General features: G+C 47.1%; 2 protein-coding genes across 7 annotated transcripts; one reads left to right on the top strand and one right to left on the bottom strand.

The window, feature by feature from the left end:
- Positions 1–9,057: 9,057 nt before the first annotated feature.
- Retreg2 (reticulophagy regulator family member 2) lies at positions 9,058–14,181 on the bottom strand. Of its 3 annotated transcripts, NM_001305231.1 has the most exons (10): positions 13,839–14,181; positions 13,492–13,598; positions 13,014–13,044; positions 12,528–12,663; positions 12,261–12,345; positions 11,864–12,007; positions 11,614–11,708; positions 11,152–11,287; positions 10,248–10,537; positions 9,058–10,136 (listed from the first exon to the last, which is right to left on the bottom strand). In NM_001305231.1, the coding sequence occupies exons 1-10, from the start codon at positions 14,102–14,104 to the stop codon at positions 9,912–9,914; spliced, it is 1,515 nt and encodes a 504-aa protein (NP_001292160.1). In that variant the 5' UTR covers positions 14,105–14,181; the 3' UTR covers positions 9,058–9,911. The 3 variants fall into 3 exon arrangements, with proteins under 3 accessions (NP_001292160.1, NP_739561.2, NP_001292161.1); NM_170755.2 differs by having other exon boundaries at positions 9,058–10,537; NM_001305232.1 differs by lacking the exon at positions 13,839–14,181 and adding an exon at positions 13,691–13,809 and having other exon boundaries at positions 9,058–10,537.
- A 41-nt stretch (positions 14,182–14,222) lies between these two features.
- On the top strand, positions 14,223–21,205 carry Cnppd1 (cyclin Pas1/PHO80 domain containing 1). 4 transcript variants are annotated; one of them, NM_026977.3, is made up of 10 exons: positions 14,256–14,324; positions 14,407–14,909; positions 15,464–15,551; positions 15,961–16,069; positions 17,065–17,146; positions 17,288–17,408; positions 17,492–17,620; positions 19,151–19,212; positions 19,524–19,641; positions 20,035–21,205. In NM_026977.3, exons 3-10 carry the CDS (start codon positions 15,483–15,485, stop codon positions 20,566–20,568), a joined length of 1,224 nt encoding a protein of 407 aa, NP_081253.1. In that variant the 5' UTR covers positions 14,256–14,324; positions 14,407–14,909; positions 15,464–15,482; the 3' UTR covers positions 20,569–21,205. The 4 variants fall into 4 exon arrangements, with proteins under 4 accessions (XP_006496605.1, NP_081253.1, XP_006496604.1 ...); XM_006496542.3 differs by lacking the exon at positions 14,407–14,909 and having other exon boundaries at positions 14,223–14,324; positions 20,035–21,201; XM_006496541.3 differs by lacking the exons at positions 14,256–14,324; positions 14,407–14,909 and adding an exon at positions 15,173–15,267 and having other exon boundaries at positions 20,035–21,201.
- Positions 21,206–21,450: the final 245 nt, after the last annotated feature.

Here is a 21,450-nt window from a genome sequence, read left to right as displayed (position 1 = left end):
AGTGCTGGGATTAAAGGCGTGCGCCACCACGCCCAGCTCAGATTTTTTTATTTTGATTTTCAAGACAGAGTTTAGCTGTCTGTTTAGCTCTGACTGTCCTAGAACTTTCTTTGTAGATCAGGCTGGCCTCGAACTCAGAGGTTGGATTGCTTTTGCCTCCAAGTGCTGGGACTAAAAGCATGTGCCACCACACCAGGCTAAACCCAGGTCTTTAAATTATCTTTGGTTCTGTATTCTTTTTTTTTTCTTTCTTTTTTTTTTAAAGATTTATTTATTACTCTAAATAAGTACACTGTTGCTGTCTTCAGACACACCAGAAGAGGGCGTCAGATCTCATTACTGGTGGTTGTGAGCCACCATGTGGTTGCTGGGATTTGAACTCAGGACCTTCGGAAGAACAGTCAGTGCTCTTGAAAAATTGAGTTGTTTGTTGAACCAGGATCTTACTATATATCCCAAGATGATCTAAACCTTGTAATCCTGCTTCAGCATTCTGAATACTGAGGTTACAGGCACGTGGCACATCGTTTGGTTCACAGTTCTAGTACAAGGCAAGGGACCCACATGTGATACGGACCTCCTTGCTGACGGAACTCCAAGACTGCAAGAGTCAGAAATGCCAGAGAGGCTTAGCCACACAGGATTTTGTAACTGAACCAATCTTGAGACAATTCATTACAGCCCCACTGATCTCTTAAATGTCCCACTTGACCACTATTGATATCTCATAAGGAGATTAGATTTTTTTTCTGATACTGTGATAGCTAGGCAAATACTTTACCACCAAGCCAATACTCATTAGTGAGGATTGACTCTCAATATAAATTTCAGAATGGATAAACCATATATAAATCAGAGCAAAGTCTTGTTGAAGGAACAGTTAGGTCCTCAGACTCCTTCCTTATCTGGACAGCCACGTGGTTGCACCCTCAAACCCCGAGAAAAGGCAGGAGGACTAGCATTCTCTGTAGAGTTAGTTAGAGGGAGTGTAGGCAGAAGGAGACACCACAGCCTGTCTTTTTTCCTGGACCCAGGCCAATGCACCAGACTGGATACTACAAGTTTTTTTCCATGGACCTAAACAGACTTAAAGATTAATGGATATTGTCACGGGGGTTTCCAACAAATGTTGACCCTGGGGCCTGAAGAGATAGCTTGGCACTTAAAAGCACTTAATGCTCTTTTAGAGGACCCAAGTTTGGTTCCCAGCACCCATATTGATCAACTCAGAAATGCCTGCAACTCAACTTCCAGGGATCTTCCAGGTCAGAGGAATCTGACCTCCACAGATCTCTGCTTGCGTGTAGGGTACTTATATACACGCCCGACACACACATACAATCATAAAAGTTAGAATTTAATTAAAATAAAGAATTAACAGACTCAGAAGGGAGGCTAAGGACAATTTTATTTGTGTTTGAGAGAGAAACAACAGGCAGTCAAGCTATAGAGCCTGACCTCTGCCCAGAAGCGGGATGTAGAAAAGAGTTAAACCTTCTATACTGGCGGTGGGCAAGTGGCCCATGGCAGAAGGGATGGGTGGCTTCAGAGAAAGGAAAAGCCAACAGCCTTTGGAAAGGATGCCTGGGCTTTGGTCAGTAACAGAAAGGAAAGAGATAATTACTCTTCACAGCCTTAGCTCGTGTGCAGGTGTATTAGATTTCCTGTGGGGTGGACTCCTGGCCAGGTGATTGACAGACACAGTTGGATTAACTCTTAAGCAAGGAATCAATAGTATGTAATGTTCTAATCCTTGGGGCAGATCAGGATGTCACGTCTCCACGCAGGGCTAGAGAGTTTCCATTCTGACTAGGAGTGATGAAGCTGACCTTCACCTTTCTAATGTTACAGTGAAATGGAAGTGGGGCCCAAAGCCCACCATGAGGGCCAGGTGCATCTCAATGACCTCTCACCCATCCTGCCTCCCTACTTCCTCCCTCTAGTCCCCCATGACTGGAGACCAGGTCTCATGCCTTCAAACTTTTTATGCTGCTGAGGATGACTCTGCACTTCTAATCTTCCTGCCTCTATTTCCCAAGTGCTAAGATTATAGATGGGGAATACTATACCCACTTTATATATCTGTTGTTTTCAAAATTATTTTCTCAAGTTTATGTTGTAGCCATTCATCTGAATTTCTCATTTCTGTGATCTTATTTTTTTCATATAAAAACTTTCTTTTCTGCTTACCTTTATTTTTAGTTTCTTGCTCCTGTGTGTTAGATTTTTAAAACTCTGCTGTCTGAGGATATTCTTTCATCAGAAATATATAATTATCAGTATGGTTTTTGTGCTAGTCAGTCTTTCTTCACTGTGACAAAATAACCCAGAGAAACAGCTTTGAAGTAGAAAGCTTCCTTTGGCTCTGGGCTGTCTAGGTTTGAGTCCACAGTCCCTCTCCCCATTGCTTGTTTTAAGACAGTGCACTAAGGTGAAGAAGACATGATTAAGCAAAGCTGCTTATCTCTTGCCAGGTGGAAGCAGAGAAAAGAGAGGAAGGGTCTGGGGCAAGAGTGTATACTCTCCAAAGCCCCACCTCCCCCAGGGACATAGTCCTCCAACTCAGTTTCACCCCAATAGTCATTGAGCTATGGTGTCAGCAATGGATTAACCCATTCATAAAGTGAGCACCCTTAATCCTCTGCCAACTAGAAGCAAGTCTCTCTCTCTGACTCTCTGACTCTCTTTGTCTTTGTCTCTCTGTCTCTCTCTCTCTTGTACGTGTGTATGTGTATGTTTGTGTGTGTTTTTTGGGTAATGGAGAAGGGAACATGAGCCAAGGTAAATAGTATACCTGTATTAAAATGTCACAATGAGCCAGATGGTGGTGGCACACGCCTTTAATCTCAGCACTCCGGAAGAAGAGACAAGTCTCTCTGTGAGTTTGAGTCTAATCTGGTCTACAGGGTGGGTTCTAGGACAGCCAGGGCTACACAGAGGAAACCCTGTCTCAGAAAACAAAAGTAGAAAACCATATAAAACATATTATTTGGTATGATAATTTTTTTTAAAAAAAAAGCTATACAGTAGATATCATCCATCCTTCCCTCCCTCCCTTCCTTCCTTCCTTCTTCTTTTTTGTTTTTTGTTTTTTTTTGTGACAAGGTTTTCTAAGTTGGCCTGCTTCTGCTTCCTGAATGTTAGGATTAAAGGTGTGTGACACCACTACAACCCAACATTTTTCTAAAGAGAAAAAGAAAAACAAAAAACCAAACAACAAAAACAAAAAAATGGATGAGTCATGAGTCTTTTTAGGGGTCTCGAGTACCAACTCCTAAAAGTTGTCCTCTGGCCTTCATATCTGCACCACAGCAGTATGCACCTACATCACACACACATACACCCATAAAAATTAAAAACAGCAGTCAGGAGGCAAAAAATGCTACCACCACCACCAACGACAAAAAAAAAAAAAAAAAAATCCAAACTGGAATTATTCTACCAGGGCCCACATCCCAGTGCCAGTGGATACCAGGTGCTGCAGATGGACAGACAAAAGAGCACAGTGATTTTTGCTAGAGTCTCCACACTTTTCTTATCTTTACAGTGAGAAACATAGTTACCTGGCATGATGCTGGGAGTCAAGTCTTGAATATACTAAGCAAGTATTCTACCATGCAATACTATTCCCATCCTACCCACTTAGTTTAGCTTGTTTCTTTCTTTATACACAGGGTATACTATATCCCAAGCTGGCCCCAAACTTCCTATATAGCCAAGGATGACTTTACCTTTTTATTAAAGTTTGATTTTATGCATATGTTTATCTTGCTTATATGTATGTCTGTGACTGGGCATTAGATCTTCTAGAATTGGAGTCACAGATAGTTTTGAACTGCCATGTGGATGCTGAGAATTAAATCTGTGTTCTCTGGAAGAGCAGCAGTGGGCTTAACCTATGTTGAATTTAATCCCCAGCCAATTATGAGAGTACACACCTGTGACCCCAGCATTTGGGGACACACAGAAGATGACCACCACAAATCTGGAACCAACCTGGTCAATATAGTGAGTTCCAGATCAGCTAGGGCTACAGTATCCCCAATGTGAAAGTAGCAGGTTATGAAGGGTAGATACTTTTTGGTGCTGGGGTTGAAACATTGTTACATGTATCCCAGGCTGCCTCAAACTTATATAGAGACAAGGATGGCTTTGAATTTCCTGGTCTTCTTGTTTCTACCCTGCCAAATGCTGGAATTATGGGTATGTGCCACTTTAGAAAAGAATTTTCTAAACCATGGAACCATGTCTCTAGCCTGACTTGAAACTTTTGACTCTCCTGCTTCTGCCTCTTGAGTGCTAGGATTTTAAGCTTGCAGACTCACCCAACAGCTTTAAGCATGCTAGGCAAACACTACTCACATTTCCAGCCTTGATAACTCATTCTTAAAGCAAAATGTTCATCATTTACTTTGTAATGCATTATTATCCTCACTATAATTGTGTGTTTGTGTATGTGTGAGTGAGTGCCATATATACATGCCATGGCCACATGGAGGTTAGAGGACAAGCTTTGCAGTTGGTTCTTTCTTTCAGTCTTTGAGGTAGTGTTTCTCGTTTCTGCTGTGATCCTTACTCCAGGCTAGCCTGCCTACAGGTTTCTGTGTGATTCTCATGTCCTTGTCCCCCCTCTCACTGTAGGGATTCTGGAATTATAGGTGAACCCCACCAAATCCATCTATCTATCTATCTATCTATCTATCTATCTATCTATCTATCTATCTATCTATCTATCTATCTACTCATCTATCTATCTATCTATCTATCTATCTATCTATCTATCTATCTATCTATCTATCTATCTACTCATCTATCTATCTATCTATCTATCTATCTATCTATCTATCTATCTATCTATCTATCTATCTATCTATCCATCCATCCATCCATCCATCCATCCATCCATCCATCCATCCATCCATCTATGTTCGAGGGATTGAACTCATGTTGTCAGGCTTGGGCAAATCAATTAATTTTTACTCCAACACACATTAACCTGCCAAACTACTTTGTCATCTCAATGTTTTTCATTTTATAAAGTAGCTGGAAGTTACACTTACTTTTAATCCTAGCACTTGGGAGGCAGAGATAGGTAGATCTCTGTGTGTTTACAAACTTTGTCTACATGTAAAGTTCTAGGTCAGCCAAAGCTACACAGTGAGACCCTGTCTCAAAAAATTCTTTTCTAAAGTGGCACATACCCATAATTCCAGCATTTGGCAGGTAGAAACAAGAAGACCAGGAAATCCAAAGTCATCCTTGTCTCTCTATAAATTTGAGGCAGCCTGGAATACATGTAACAATGTTTCAACCCCAGCACCAAAAAGTATCTACCCTTCATAACCTGCTACTTTCACATTGGGGATACTGTAGCCCTAGCTGATCTGAAACTATGTTGACCAGGTTGGTTCCAAATTTGTGGTGGTCATCTTCTGTGTGTCCCCAAATGCTGGGGTCACAGGTGTGTACTCTCATAATTGGCTGGGGATTAAATTCAACATAGGAATTTTGAGGGATGCTATGAATGAATATAATTGTCCCTGATTTCATCTATTGAAACTTAATCAATATCCTAAAACATTTTGAGCACCAAGGACTACACTCATCAATCACTGTCCTACAGTTTCTACTCCAGGGCTAAGTCCAACAATATATGAAGTCTTTACCTTGTCTGTATTGGTTAATAAAATAACCAAGGCCTAAGACAGTAAAACCTACAAGAAAATAATCTAATTGCTAATGTGATAGTATGAGACATGGGGTCTTCAGAAAGTAATTCATAAGGATGAAAATCCTATGAATGGAATTCATGATTTCATAAAATGAATGCAAAATTGCTATTCATCCCTTTCTTCCTTCTGTCATGTAAGGACAGCCACAGAGTGAATCCTATCTACTTCTCTGGAAGGCACAGCTGTTAATCCTATCCTGGAAGTAGATTAGCCTTCACCAGACAATGAATCTGTTGGATCCTTGGTCTAAAGACTCCCCAGTTTCCAAAATCATGAGAATTAAAATTCTGTTTATAAATTATCCAGATGAAGATGCTCATTATCATCAAAATATCAACAAAAATGGACTTGAAGCAGGGAGGCATCAACATTCAGACCACAGCAAGTGTGACACAAAATTAGATGACCCAACAAATGCTCATAACTGCAACTTCCACATAACCAGCACTCAGAATAAAGTGGGCTACGAGGAGTGTGCTGCTAAGTCTTGTTTGTACTTGTGGGGCCCTTGGCTCAGTTTCGGGAACAAAATAGAGGAAAATATATAAACTGAATTTCAGAATATATATAATCTGAACTGAACTGTCCAGGATGAATGAGCAGAACACAATGGTGAATGGACCAGTGATACACAATGATATGCATATATATATGTACATATATATATATACACATATATACATATATATGTACACATATATATGTACACATATATACATATATATATATTTTTTCTTTCCCGAGACAGGGTTTCTCTGTGTAGCCCTGGCTGTCCTGGAACTCACTCTGTAGACAAGGTTGGCCTCCAACTCAGAAATCTGCCTGCCTCTGCCTCCCAAGTGCTGGAATTAAAGGCATGCACCACCACTGCCCGGTGATATGCTCATTTTTAAGGTGGAGAAAGCTGACTTTAGTGCTGTGGTTCTCAATCTGTGGATCGCAACCCCTTTGGCAAAGCTCTATCTGCAAAATAGTTACAATTCATAGCAGCAGCAAAATTAGTTATGAAGTGGCAATGAAAAATACTTTATAGTTAGGAGCACACCATGAGGGACTCCATTAAAGGGTAGCAGCATTCTGCAGGGTAAGACCCACTGCTATACTTGGTCACGGAAAGGAGAGGACAACGTTCCCTCCATGATGTTAATATTCTTAGAACCACTGTAACGTTAAAGATCATTTGGGAGATGTTGTTGTTCAGCGGGAGAGCTCTTGTTCTGCCCACCCCACGCTAAAATCACTAATCTTGTCTGTTCTTTGCCATTTTGTGTTGAACATCTGTAATATCAGCCCTCCATAGGCTGTGGCTGGAAAACCAGGAGTTAGAGGCTAGCTTGGGCTACATAATGAGACACTGTGTCAGAAAACAAAACACAACCGACCTGTGGCTCCCCCATCCTCCTCAGACCATTCTGTTTTGTTTGCCAGAAAACTAAATTTTTATCTAGCATTTTTATCTATCCATAACCAAATAATTAATTTCTGCCTTCTGAAGTCTTTCTGACAAAAAACTCTGAAGGCTGTTGGTATAACCCAACTAAGTATTTTTGGACTAAACAGTCCCAGTTCCTTCAAGAATTCTGCCTCTGATATCCAACCTCTGGTAGTCTTCTCTTGGGTACCTCAAAGTCTGCTAATTTGCCAATAAGCACAATACACAAAGCCATCCTCTGGTAGCCCTTTCGCCCTTCCTTCCTTCCTTCCTTCCTTCCTTCCTTCCTTCCTTCCTTCCTTCCTTTCTAAAGGGTTAGGTTCTTTTATATAGCTCAGGGTGGCCTCAATCTATCCTCAGTCCCTTAGTCTTTCCCCTCCTGGGTGCTAGGAGCGTGTGTGTGTGTGTGTGTGTGTGTGTGTGTGCTAATAATGGGTTTCACATTTCTGCTCATTTTTCTTTTACTCTGGAAAAGCTTTTCTTCTCAGGCTTTTCATTGGTGAGCACAAACTGGTCAAGACATCTGATAGTGAAAATCATCACCAACAAAACCCGCAGAAACCATCAGACAATGGTGAATGTGAAGGGGTAACACAGACTGCTGACCTACTTTGATATTTTGATCCAGCTACAGGGTTTCAGTTCTAAATCCAAACTTCTTCAGAAACGGAAATGTCTGCATTAGTTCATGTTCCTTCAACAGCATAGAAGCAGGCCTCACTTACTGCTGATTCTCAGGAAATGTCTCTTACTTCTGGGATACATCAGGATACACCTGTATAGACGTCATCTTCAAAGACAATTACCATGCTACATTGTACCCGAAGCTAAAGGTTGAGGACAGTGAACTCACTAAGCAAACTATTTATTCTGTTCTGCGCTGTTCACCAAAGTAGAAGGGCAGCCAAGAGTCCACTTTCCACAAAGCTAGGATGCTGGATTGGTTTTTCCAGTTCCAAGCTTCTTCCTGCCTGTGCCCACCATTGGAGCTTCCAGTGTTTGCTGGCATCACTCACTGGGTTTGAATCATGGCTCCATTCATTCAGCCTGCGTGGCCCTCAGGGAATTAAGCTGTGCTTAAAAAAAAAAAATGGAGTCGATAGTAGTTATTTTAATTGTGGTGGGCTTTTGTTTTGAGCTAATGTCTTCTCTCTCAGTAAACAAGGCCAGCCTGAAGCTCTCAATCTCCCTGCCTCAGCCCCACAAGTGCTTGGATTACAAATGTGAGCTACTATTGTTCAGTAATAAGACAATTCATTTTAAAAGTTGATGAACAGCCCCATGTTAAACACTAGTATATAAAAATCACATAGATAAGCTAGGGGGTGGTGCACACCTTTAATCCCAGCACTCTGGAGGCAGAGGCAGGCAGATCTGTGTTTCAGGCCAGTCAGAACTACACGGAGAGATCCTGTCTCTGAAATAAATAAATAAATAAATAAATAAATAAATAAATAAATAAATAAGAACAGTGCCAAGAACATATACTTTTAAAAAATCTTGGATACTAGTCTCTTGGCCTTTAACCAGTTTATATAAATATTTAACCAACTTATATAACCACTGCTGGTTAGTTGTCCTACTACAGACAATTAAGATTGAGTTGTGAGCATGTAGATACATGACTTACAGAAACAGTATTAAAGGCACGGTTATCATGACTCCATGTCCCACTGACTGGGAAGACAGGGCAATTTCCTCCTGCATGTAATGTATTCACACATGCTAAATCTCACTTTGTATGACCGAGAAGCAGGTAGGGTTGTCAGGATAATCCCTGCCTCTGGCTGTTTACAAGGAAAATAGCCAAGAGAGGCAGTGCTGGGTGAGGAGGGGACAGAGTGCAGTATGGGAGGTGGCTCACAGGGAGACAAGCAGGCAGACAGGCAGCAGTTCTAGCCAATCAACAGTTTATTTTTCCAGTTAACACCTACACAGATCTTACTATCCACTTTACACCCTAGCAGGGAGTCTCAACTGTGGTCCAGACGAGTAGGTTCTGTTCTTCTCCCCTAATACAGAAGGGAAGTCCCTCGCCTCCAAAAGAGAAGAGAACATGCCATCCTCAGTGCTGGCAAAGTGCTAGGGGACCCTGCTGTCCTGCATCATGAGTGCTGAGCTGGACAAGGGTACAGTGTAGGTTCAAGGCGACAGTGACCCAAGCACAGCACTGCTGGCCTGACACCACCCAGTTCCCTCAGAAGAGAACCTGCCCTAAAGCTTGGCCAGTGCCTGTGGGAAGGAGGAGTTGGCAAAGAGTGGGGGTCACGCTGCAAAGGACAGGAGACAGCAGGGAAATAAAGCCAACGGGAGTGTGGGACAGTAGAGAAAATTATAAAGTGCCTCAACTAAACAACCAAGTGGGACACGAGGGTGGAGCAGCACAGGTCCCTGAGGATAGGAAGAAAAAGAAAAGGTCGACCACCAGGGCTTAGGACACAGTAGAATGACAAGGGATGAGGCAGGGAAGCAACTGCAGGCTACGGAAGGATGCCCCTAGCCTTCATCACATCCACTAACTCAGATGGAAAAGTATTTACAGACATAAAACCAATCCTAGGCACAGGTACTATACCAGGTCCCAGGACAGCAGGCAGGCAGGCAGGCAGGCAGGCAGAGTGGGCTGGCTTCCATCTGACAGCCAGCTTTTCCACATAGTGCCTCTCCCCAGAGTGACAGGGAGAGGAGAAAATGTGACATGCCTAGTTAGGAAGCCCTAGTATGCCTGCAGCTCATTCTGCCATGGCTCATGGCTCAACCTCTGCATGAGCCTCTTGGTCTGACTGTACCAGGGAATGGCTGTCTGCCCCCAGGGGAGGAGGAGGCAGAACATCAGGGGGCTTTGGAGGCATCTCTGGTCCCAAGCCCAGCTCTGCATTCAGTTGCTCCAGCTCCCCCTGATCCAGCAACTCAAAGTCCTCAGTTGTGAGTGCCTCTTCCTCCTCAGGAGCAGCCAGGGGTTGAGGTGAGTCCTGGGGAAGGGATGGGAGCACAGAGGGAGAGAGGGGGGTAACTGGACCACTTTCAGCAAGGCAAAGTTGGGGTGAGAGGGTGCTGGATGGAGCCATTAGGTCACCACTCACTGCCTCTGGGCTCAGGGTCTTCACTGGTGCACCAGGAGGGCATTTCACTCCATCTTGGGGGGACCCTGCCCCATTGAAGTGCGTATTCACAAAGTGAAGAGGGGATGAGAGCTGAAGCAAGGCTTCCTTGTCTGCAGCCCCCTCCTCTTCGGTGTCCAAAGCTTGCTTTGAGAGGGCTGGAGGCGCACTTAGCAGGTCTTCAGGAGAGGCCAGCTCTGTCTCTTCCCCCTCCCCCAGCTCTCGGTTCAGAGCCTCTTCTGGCTCACTTGGCAGGCTCTGCTGGTCCAAATCTGTGCAGAGAATAGAGGGTTAAGAATGAGCTCTTTTCTCTAACTGGCCACAAAAGTCAGTAAGTTCATGTACATAACTTGGGAGGCCAGGCCCTGTGGCACATATCTATTGTAATCCCAGCATTTGGAAGGTGTAGGGAGGAGGGACCAGGAGTTCTGGTCATCTTCTGCTACAAAGAGAGTTCGAAGCAAGCCTAGACTAAGAGCCTTTCTCAAAAAGCAAAGCAGAGCTGAAGAGATGGCTTAGTGGTTAAGAGCACTTGCTGCTCCTGCAGAGGACCCAGGTTCAATTCCCAGCACCTATATGGTGGCTCACAACCAACCGCAACTCCAGTTCCAGGGGATCAGATGCCCTCGTCTGACTTCTGCAGGCACCAGGCATGCATATGGTGTACACACATTATGCAGGCCAAATACTCATACACATAAAATAAAAAGATCTAAAAATACTACAAAGCAAAGCAAGAGGATGGAACTAAGGTTCTTGGGTGCTTAGGGTAGAATTAGAGAATACAGGAACTCAGGAAGCATTTTTGGAACTCAGAGAACACAGCTGTCAACAACCCAGTATTGGGGAGCAGGAAGATAAAAGAGAGGCAAAAGACTGCTCATACCTTCAGAAACATCTGTCAGTTGTGGAGTGGTGGCCCGAGATACAGAGAAACCGCCGCTCTCTAAGATAGAGGCCTCCTCATCTGACAGCTCAGAGTCTGTAATAGCCAAGGCCAGGGCTGTTTTCTTCACATCCACCTGCAAGAGAACCAGGATGAATCCAACATACTGGGATAAGCACACTTTACCCCCAAGCCTTCTGGTTCCCAACTACTTGAGAACTGGTAGCTCTAACTCTAAAGCAGACACATTCTTGACCCCTTTGCCTTTTTCATTTTTTTTTTTTTTGGACATAGGAGGTCTTATGTGGTCCAGGCTGATGTCAAGCTCATAACAAAAACCAGGCTGATTTTGAATTCTTGATCCTTCTGCTTCCTCCTCTCAAATAGGATTACATGTGTGCACCACAATACCCAACTTCCCTTCGGCCTTCTATTTGACATCCCATCTTCCCTGGACCTCACCACTGGAGAGAAGCCAGCCAACTCTGCCTCGCTTTCACTCTCTGTTTCCGCCAGTGGCTCATCTCCTGCTGGGGGTGCACTCTTCCCTTGGCGCTCTAGAGAAGGGCAATCAGGCAATAATGAGCGGAGATAACGGTGGTGACAAATATGGCTAAGGAAGTAGAAATGATTTCAATTCCAGGACACACCATGAGCCATACACTACAGGTTCTCCCTGCCTCTCCCCATCCAGGTTAAGAGAATCCCTTACTTCTCTTGTCATGTTTGTGGTGCAGGGCATCAGCTTCAGCTTTCATGCTGTAGTCCAGCTGCATGAGCAAGGGCTCCAGGCGAGTATACATCCTCTGGATCAACTCGTGATAGACCACCAGGGGCCACAGCAGGATACTCAGCACTACGGGTTAAGAAAGTGCACTCAGAGCTCAGTTGGCCACTTTCTCAGGAGCCTTCATCCAAACTGTCCCCTGAACAGGTAGGTCTGAACAAAGACGGGATCCTTTCTCAAGGCAGTGATACCCTCTTCCCCCATCTGCTATCCTCCTCCCAGGTGAGTAACTAACAAAGAAAACACAGTCTTTCCTTTGGGTCAACCCAGGAAAAGAAGACTAGACAGGGCTTTGGAAAGAGCAGGAATGAGCTCCACTCACAGACAATGTAGGAAATCATAACTCCCGGAACATAGTGTCCCAACACAGCCAGCACAGCACAGGCAGCGCAGCCCCGAGCGCAGAACTGCAGGGAAGAGCACAGGAGCAGTGAAGAACACAGGCTTACACCATGTGCACAGTCACCAGGGGAGAAACTATTCATGTGGTGGAAAAAAATGGGAACCAGTTGAGGAAATTTACAACAGTCACTGCACGCGTCACTCTCTCCCAGCCCGACTCCTGCAACCATTTCAGGATGGGGTTTACCTGAGCTGGATTCTGCCTCTTGTACTGCAACAGCTCTTGCAGGTGAATCTGGAAGGTGAGCCAGCTCTCAGCCAGGTATCTGCACAACTCGGGCACACTCAGCAGGTGCGGCTGGGCGCCTGACCCCGCACCCTCACTGGGGAGACATGACATGACCCCTGGAGGCCTCAGAAACCAGCTAAGACACTCAAGTCACTTTGAGACTGCTGATGAGATCTCACTCTGGAGGCCCCACCTCCCCCAAAGGAAGGCATCCTCATCCTGGGATGTAAATTCCCAGGGTACTCAACCCTCTACCTCCACGGGAGAAGGAACACAGCGTTTGCATACAAAGAAGCCTAGAGCCAGGCATACTTTTGCTTGCTGTAAGTCCCTTCATTACACTGGGCCTATGCCTGCACAAGCCACAGCCCTGCTCCTCTTTGAGCTGAGCACAGCAAGCAGACCACATTTGGGCATCTTCTTTAAAAGGTGGCCTATACTCACCTGTCAGAGTGTGGTTCTTCAGGGGGTGGTGCTATGGAGAAAAGGGTGTGGGGTAAGTTAAGAATACAAGAAGCACTTAGAGACAGATCCAAAGTCAGAAAGAGCTGCCTCTCTTTAACATTCTTGGTCTCAATTTTTCAGTAATCCCTCTGTCTCTCGCTTCCAGGCCTGAACCACTATGTGAAGTCCAGAGCATTCCCTTTACCCACCAACTACAAGGTGTACGATATGCTGTTTCTGAACCCAGCTTTAAATGCTATATAGTTTTGACTACTAAACTCACAAGAACATTAATTTTGGAAAAGAAACAATTCTCATTTCAGGCAATTTTCTTAAAAAAAAAAAAAAAAAAAAAAAAAACGATGGAAGGGCATACAGGATGCCTTAGGAGATAAATGGCCTTCCTGTGCCTCCCCTCAAGTAGCAGGGTGATGCACGGAGCAGGTGCATACAGTGCATGTGGAATGAAGAAACTCACCTGAAACGTCAGGGAGAAAGCGAGGATGCCAGAGATCCAGTAGAAAATAGGTCAAAAGTGAGATGCTGAGCAGGAAGAAGGGCCGGAGGGACGACGAAGACAACAACCTTAGGGAGACAGGCATCTCAGTTGAGGCTCCCAAATCCATCGAAAATCACAGAAAGACCCATGGATGGGGAGATGGCCCTCTAAGCCTCACCCAGTCACTAAGAGACTAAAAAATGGGGCCACCTGGTGCAGGATCACCGCCCCAGACGCTGACAGCCCTCCAAGGGAGGGAGCACCCGGTCCTCCCGCCCCCGCTCTCCCGCGCAGCCCGGCCCCGCCCCCTCCTCCGTGGCCGTTACCAGAAGAGGCCGTTGAGTGTGGCCGCCGTGACCAGGCTGTGCAGCGGCTTCTCCCAAACCAGCAGTCGCTGTGCGGCCGCCAGCACCGCCTCCCAGCCGCGGAGCCGCAGCCACAGGGACGTAGCTAAACGTCCCACTGCCTCGGCTGCGGCCGCCTCCTCCTCCGCGTCGCCAGTGGCCTCACCCATGCCGAGGCTCAGCCCCAGGCCCAGGCCCAGCCCCGAGGTGCCACCCGCGCCGGTGTTACCGCCACCGCTGCTCGCCATCACCGCGCCGCAGCCGCTGCCCGAGCCCGCGAGGAGCCAGGGCTGCGCGGCCGCCGCCGGGGGCGCGTCAGACGGAAGGGGGCGCACGCACGGGCGAGCAAAAAAACCTGCGGTCAAGCGTCACGTGATGAAGCGCGATGCCACGTGACGTGCCCTAACAGCCCGGATGGGACGCCCGCGCGTGCGCGTTGGCCGCTGTCGTGATCCTGCACCCACGAAGGTGTGCTTCCAGGGTGCTGGAGGGGTGATCCGGGGCGGGCGTTGAGGCTGCGAGGCCTGAGGTCTTCTCCCGGTGTTTACAGGGCGGCTGGAGACCTCTTTGTCGCGTGAGGCACTGCCCAGAGGCAGTGAGTGGGCTTTCAGGCCCCCAGGATCTTGACTACAATCTGCTTGGGATCGGGAAGGGCGGTGCCATCCCCATTACTCAACCCTCTTCGCCTCCAGTCCCCTCCCCTCAGCGGATAAACAAACACCAGCGCGTGACTTTAATGACTTCAAAGCAGCTTCACCAACTTCGAAAAGTTGTTTCTTCCTTCTTGGAGCGTCGGCCCTCTCTCTTCCCAAAATCTCTCAGCCGCAAATTGTGTGGAAGGAGTGTTTGGAAATAAAACATCCAGGCGCTGTTTGCTTTGGGGAGACCTGTTTAACATCGTACATTGAGGCTTTATATCTTTTGAGATCATTTAATTGCTGGAGTAACCATACAGAATACAGTATGTATTCGAGTGTTACAGTTTCAAACTTCTAAGGGGCATAAAGATTCAACAGATTCCCTCCCACCTTGTTCACAGTTCTCCCACCTACGGTAAGTTTCTTGTTCATCTTTCCTGGGCATTGCTGATTGAGTGCGTCTTCCCTAAAACCCAGGAAACAACTCGCCGCGTTGCCTTTGTGTTAGGCTCGTTACTATCTGTACCACGACTACAAAGCCTGGTCAGCGCGTTCACCCTTGGTGTGTCGCGGTCCCCTGGGAACCGTATTACAATTGCCCCCGGTGCTCATAGCTCCGGAGACCCGGAGCTCTCAGGTTGGGCAAGGCAGGAGGCACTTCCTGCCGGGCGCGCAGACTCGTCGGTGACACTCACTCCCGCAGCTTATAAACGCCTAGCGAACGCGGCACGGGCTGAGAACACTGCTGGCCCTCGTACCTCCTGGTTCGCCTGGTGAGCGCCGCGCCTGTCGTCGGGCGCCGGGAGGCCCAGTCGCACGCGGAACAGGAAGAGGCGTCCCACGGCCGCCTGCGAGAAGGGAGGAGGCTGCGCGCAGTCGGGCGGTGGCCCTTTCGGGAGAGGTGGGCCAACGGGTGAGCACGGCTCTGGGGTCACTTACGATTCCTTCCCTTTCCCTCCACCTTCGCAGGGTGGCGGCTGACAGTGCGATGGACCTGACTGGGCTCCTGCTGGACGAAGAAGGCGCCTTCTCCCTCACCGGTTTCCAAGACTTCATGGTGAGAGGTCCGCCTGTTCTCTGCCTCTGGGAGTCAGAACTCCCAGGCGTTCTCCTCCAGACCCGAGCGGAATGGGAGCTCTCTTACTTGTTATGCCCTGGAGTGGGCTATTGTTGAGAGCAATGCCACTTGGGCCTGAAGGCAAAGCCTCAGGTTATAAGAGGGGAACTGCTAGTGATTAGACTGGGGTCCCATCTGGTTTCTAGTTGTCTAGTCTTCTATTGGGAGCCCTCAGTGATGTCAGAAGCGGGCTTATTGTCTTTCTCCCACTGTGGACAAGACTAGGCTGCCATTAACAAATGATCTTGGGAACTCTGGGCTGGGTAGAGTATAGGCCCGGGTCAGTACCCAGGATTTCCACCAAACCTTCCCTGCCCTTCACCCTCCACTACTCCTGGCCCTGTTTCAGGTCCTTCCAGGACACCAAAAGCTAAGTGCTCGAATCCGAAGGAGACTCTATTATGGCTGGGACTTGGAGACAGACTGCAGCCTGGAGGAGCTCTCCAGCCCTGTGGCAGGTTAGACTGGTGATGGTGGTGGTGGTGGTGGTGGTGGTGGTGGTGGTGTGTGTGTGTGACTGAGCAAGTGGAAACTTGGAGGACTGGGTTGTCATAGTCACCCAAATGCCTGGAGGTTTGCCCTCTGAGCTGCACTGTGTCTCATTATAACTAGCTTGGTTGGTACTTGGTTTGACAATGCAGGCCATGTTTCAAATTCTTTTAGCCCACATGAGTAAAAACAGCTCATAAATTGCAGTCACTTATTTTTAGGGCTTTGTGTATGCTCTGCAGGCATTCTACCACAGAGCTATAGCCCAAGTTCTGCTGCCTCTTGTGATTTATAGGGCAGAAATTTAGTTTTCTAAGTATACATGTTACATGTTTCTCAAGTAAATAAGGCATACTTCTCAAATAAACATTGGGGAAAGAGAAACATGAGTAACTTAATAGAAAAACAAGTGTTGGGCTGGAGAGATGGCTCAGCAGTTAAGAGCACTGATTGCTCTTTCAGAGGTCCTGAGTTCAAGTCTCAGCAACCACATGTAGTGGGATCGGATGCCCTCCTGTGGTGTGTCTGAAGACAGCTACAGTGTGCTCATATAAATAAAATAAATAAATCTTTAAAAAGAAAAAGAAGCCTTTCTGCTAGAAAAAGTTGAGGACCAACCTTAGAGTGGGCTTTCATCCACTTAGAATTTGGGGGTGAGGTATAGTGGGGAAATCGAGGCCTGAAGGGTTGAGACAGTGTCTTACTGTGTAGATCCCAGAAGCCTGGAACTCACTGTAGAGGTCTGGATGGCCTCCACCTTGTAGTAATCCCCCTGCCTTATGTCTTGAGTTTTGGGATTACAGGTGTGTTTCATCATGCCTTCCCTCCTGTCTTAGCAGAATTTGATTTCTAGTTTTTTTTGACAGTCCTGTCCTCAGGGCCTCACACCTAGGTCTTCCCTGACAGTAGTGGGGACTACAGTATGTGTTGCAGTTGCTTATTCTGCTCCTCTATCTCCTTGCAGACATTACTGTGGAACTTCTTCAGAAGGCAGCACCCAGTCCTATTCGCCGACTCCAGAAAAAATATGTAGCCCATGTGTCCCGGTGAGCCTGGGATCAAGGGGATAGAATGAGACTGGGCTTGTGGGATGTTATTGTCTCTAAGAGAAAGTGTGATGAGAATCTTGAGAGTCTGAAGAACTGAAGGACTCTTGGGTTTAATTACCAATCCTTTCTACCTCCCAGAGAGGCTTGTATCTCCCCTTGTGCTATGATGCTAGCTCTGGTGTACATTGAGCGGCTCCGGCACCGAAACCCAGATTATCTGCAGCACGTGTCGTCTTCTGATTTGTTTCTGATCTCCATGGTAAGTACTTGCTCCCTTTATCTTCTCGGTGAGCCAGGCACCAGGTATGAACTCAGCTGATGCTAATTCCTGCTTCTCTGCAGATGGTGGCCAGTAAATACCTTTATGATGAAGGGGAGGAAGAGGAGGTCTTCAATGACGAATGGGGGGCAGCTGGGGGAGTCGCCGTGGCCACCCTCAATGCCTTGGAAAGGAGCTTCCTGAGTGCCATGGTGAGTGAGTCTTCTCTCATCTGCCTTTGTTTTGTTTTCCAGACAGGGTTTCTCTACTGTGTAGCCCTGACTGTCCTAAAACTCTCTCTGTAAACTAGGCTGGCCTTGAATTCAGAGATCCTCTCAAGTGCTGGGATTAAAGGTGTGCACCACTGCTACTCGGCTTCTCGTCTGTCTTTATGTTCCTTCATTCTTTGTTCTCTCTCAGCTTTCTGTTCTTGTTCATTCTCTCTCCCTCTCCCACTCTCTCTTTCTCTCTCTCCCTCTCTCTCTGTGTACCAGATAACCTTGAGTGTTTTCCTGAGGACTTGTTTTTTGTTTTAAAGATTTATTTATTTATTATATGTAAGTACACTGTAGCTGTTTTCAAACACTCCAGAAGAGGATGTTAGATCTCCTTATGAGTGGTTGTGAGCCACCATGTGGTTGCTGGGATTTGAACTCAGGACCTTTGGAAGAGCAGTCAGTGCTCTTAACCACTGAGCCATCTTGCCAGCCCCTCCTGAGGGCCTGTCTACCTTGCTTTTTGAAAGTCTCTTTATTTAGCCTGGTACTCACGGAGTAGGTTAGGCTGGCTGGCAGACCAGTGAGTCTTGGGGATCTGCTTGTCTTTGGTTCTGTAGTGTTGAGATTATAAGTGCGTGCTGTCATGTCCACTTCTTTTACATGGGTTCTGGGGAAATCTCAGTTTCTCATGCTTACATACAAGGTGTTTACTGAGATAGCCACCAATCTTTAATGTCAGGCAGATCTCTGAGTTTGAGGCCAGCCTGGTCCATTTCAGGACAGTTAGGCCTACATAGTCAGACCCTGTCTCTTAATGAATACCTTTTAAATCAGGCTGACCTAGCATTCACTGTGTAGACAAGGTTGGTCTTGACTTTGTGATGAGCCTCCTGTAGCTTCTCCTGTTTTTGTCTCTCAATGCTGATTATAGATATATGTACTGCACCTGACTTTGTATGTCTGTTATTCTTGTGTCTTTTTTTTTTTTTTTGTAGGCTTTCCCCTTCCTGTCCTTTCAGGACTAGTCTAGAGATTCCTGAAGCAATGAGTCTCAAAGTAGAGGCTTTCTTCCTTTCTCCGAGGACATACTTTGAGGCAGAACCTGTATTGCAGGCCTCTGAATATTTGCTATCAAGCTTTTTCTGCCATGGATTTTGAGCTCCATATGACACTGACCTTCTTAGGTTTATTTTCTTGCTTGCATTTTATAGAGGGGATAACTGGAGGTCAGGTAGGTGGTGATAGCATGATACAGTATGCGCAGGTTCTTCGGAGAGTGGCTAGCACATTGTGGCTGGTGGTGTAGCTGCTCTGATCAGGTCAGTGTGCCTTGTGGCTAACATTAGTGCAGCTCTTTCCTGTTCTTACTTACTTAGGGTTTGTTGAGGTATTCTTATACTAGAGCTCAGGCTGGCCCAGAACTCACTTTGTAGCCCAAGCTGGCTTGTAACTTGTAACTTTCTTCAATCTTCCAAGTACTGGTATCATAGGAATAAATTACCATGCCTGTCTTTTTTCACACAGGATTGGCGTCTCTACACTGATCCTCGGGAGATCTTTGAGGTGCTAAGTTGGCTGGAGAGCTGGTGAGTTCCAGGAACTAGTAAGAGGAGTTTGAGGCATTTAGAGGCCTAGGCAAATGCCACTGGAGTTAGAGATAAGATCTGTATATCTGGGAGAAAGAATTGCTCAAAGTGGTCATTGCCTAACTCTTCTGCCTCCCTTTGGTGGTATGAGCAACTTGGGTCCTGGTCTCACCTTCTGAATCAGTGGGTAGCCTAAGGATCTGTGCATTCAGTCAACTCCTTAGTGTCTTCTGATGGGTCCTGAAAGGTATAAAGGTGCCCTGGGCTAGCTGCAGAGAGGCCCTGACCCCTTGTCCCTTCCTTCCTATTAGTGTGGCTGAGCAGCAAGGACGGCGGCGGGGCTGGTACACCTACACAGACCTGTGTGTGCTGCTGGAGCAGCCAACGTGGCAGCTGGCTCTGGGCTCCCTCTGCCAGCGGCTGGTAAAGGTGAGAAGGGGTTATGAGGAAGAGGGGCTTGAGTAGGCTTGGACAAGCACACATGAGACCCTGTGTGTGAGTGTTTGTGTTGAAAAGCAGATTCTGACCCGGGCATGGTGGCGCACGCCTTTAATCCCAGCACTTGGGAGTCAGAGGCAGGTGAATTTCTGAGTGAGTTCCAGGACAGCCAGGGCTACACAGAGAAACCTTGTCTTGAAAAACCAAAAGAAGAAAAAAGAAAAAAAAAGAAAAGCAAATTCTAAAGGTCTCAGAAGAAGTTGAGACTAGATGGGAGGGTGGAGGAGGCAAGGGAAGTTACAGAGAAGTGTGACTTGAGAGACTAGTAGGGGGTAGTGACAGATAATCAACAGCCTGCTGTTTGTTTTATCTTTTCTCCTGCAGCTGTCCTGCCTGTTAGCTGTGGCATATGTGAGCAGCGTGGCCCTAGCTGTAGCATCAGTGGCTGTAATACACCAGTCTTTGGGGCTGTCCTCCAGCCCCTCACCAGGTCCTCCTGAACTCACACTGGTCTCCAAGAGCCTCGTGCAGCCCTGCGTACCTGCCCCTGTGTCACAGTGCCTGACTAATGTCTCCAGCTGCCTGGAAGGCAGTGTAGACTTGCCATCACTCTGGGGCAGTCTTCTGGCCCCATTGACTCCCCCTCTGAGACCTCCCCCAGACCCTCCTGCCCCTCCTACTCCTCTCCACAAATGTCCCCTTTGCCAGAAGTTCCAGAGACTCCCCCCAAACTGCCGTGCCTGCCACACTAACCAAACGGTGTCTATTGGGCCTTCCCGCCCCCTTTACCATGCCCGCGGCCTGGCCCCACCCTGGCTCTGGAGCCCAGTGGCCCCTCCATTTCTCCAGCCCCAGCAGTGTTCGCTTTTTAGTGTCATGGAGCTGGCTCATCTCAAGTCTGTCATTTCCCCAGGCTAGGTAGGGCTGTGAGGAGTACATTGAGAGGGTGTGGGAGTCCTTGAGAACCTGGAAGAGGAAAACTTGATTTAGATTTTTGCTACCTCTCTGGGCCCTTGGCTGGTCCCCTGTCCTCCTGGGTAGGAGCATAAGGGATTATGGGGGCATTACAAGGTCGTTCACTCTCCTAGACCTCAGAGTCTGGCTAGCAGGCTAGGACACCAGTGGTGCCTGGGACAGTGTCAGCTCAGTGACCAGAGGCATGCCACAGATGACAGAGAACCACCTATCTCTCTGCCTCCACACGCCTAGGGAAGTAGATTTTTTGTTTTGAAGTTTCCAAAGATGGAAAGGTAAAGGTGGGAGTGTGGGAAGCGGAGGAGAGGATTGATGTGGGTCTCTGTGATGTCTCTGAGGCTGAGAACCATGATGAGAGCTGCTGAGGACCAGGAAGCTCCCTGTCACAGCCAAGAATTGCTGGGTCCTCTAACCTTGTCCCTTTGTCTTCCAACCGTAGCATCCTGCTCCAAGGCTTCCCACTCTGCCTTTTTGGGTGTTCTCTTCACAGGCCTCTCTGGTTACCACTGCTTTGTATCTGGGTTTTTCACGCTTTTATAGAATTGAGGTTTCAATAAACAGTTTCTGTTGCATGGCCTGGCCTTTTCCTTCTGTAGCATTCTTTGTTGATCTCCTATCCCTCCTCTGCCTCCCAGGTCAGATGCACAGCCCTGTAATCACTATGTAGGCGTTTGCTCTGAGCTGCTTTAGAACTTCCTAATAGTTAGTGGTTCCTGTTTCAAGCTTTCCTGCATCCCTGCTGCTACTTCTTGGGGGCCCTGAAATTGCTGGATGTGACCTGCCATGGGGTACAAGTGGTGACTTTCCCAGGCCTGGGAAAGCCCT

This window comes from Mus musculus, chromosome 1 (assembly GCF_000001635.26).
Source record: "Mus musculus strain C57BL/6J chromosome 1, GRCm38.p6 C57BL/6J".
Classification (NCBI taxonomy): Eukaryota; Metazoa; Chordata; class Mammalia; order Rodentia; family Muridae; genus Mus; species Mus musculus.
Note: the sequence above shows the minus strand (reverse complement) of the source record. Positions and strands in the feature narration are given on the sequence as shown.

Coding starts and splice junctions, on each gene's coding strand:
- Retreg2 (NM_170755.2), bottom strand. CDS start 14,104: ATGGCGAGCAGCGGTGGCGGTAACACCGGCGCGGGTGGCACCTCGGGG. Junction 13,045..13,491: donor CTTTCTCCCTGACGTTTCAG/GTGAGTTTCTTC, acceptor TTTTCTCCATAG/CACCACCCCCTGAAGAACCA. Junction 12,008..12,260: donor TATGATTTCCTACATTGTCT/GTGAGTGGAGCT, acceptor CTTAACCCGTAG/TGCTGAGTATCCTGCTGTGG.
- Cnppd1 (NM_026977.3), top strand. CDS start 15,483: ATGGACCTGACTGGGCTCCTGCTGGACGAAGAAGGCGCCTTCTCCCTC. Junction 15,552..15,960: donor CCGGTTTCCAAGACTTCATG/GTGAGAGGTCCG, acceptor GCCCTGTTTCAG/GTCCTTCCAGGACACCAAAA. Junction 19,213..19,523: donor CTAAGTTGGCTGGAGAGCTG/GTGAGTTCCAGG, acceptor CCTTCCTATTAG/TGTGGCTGAGCAGCAAGGAC.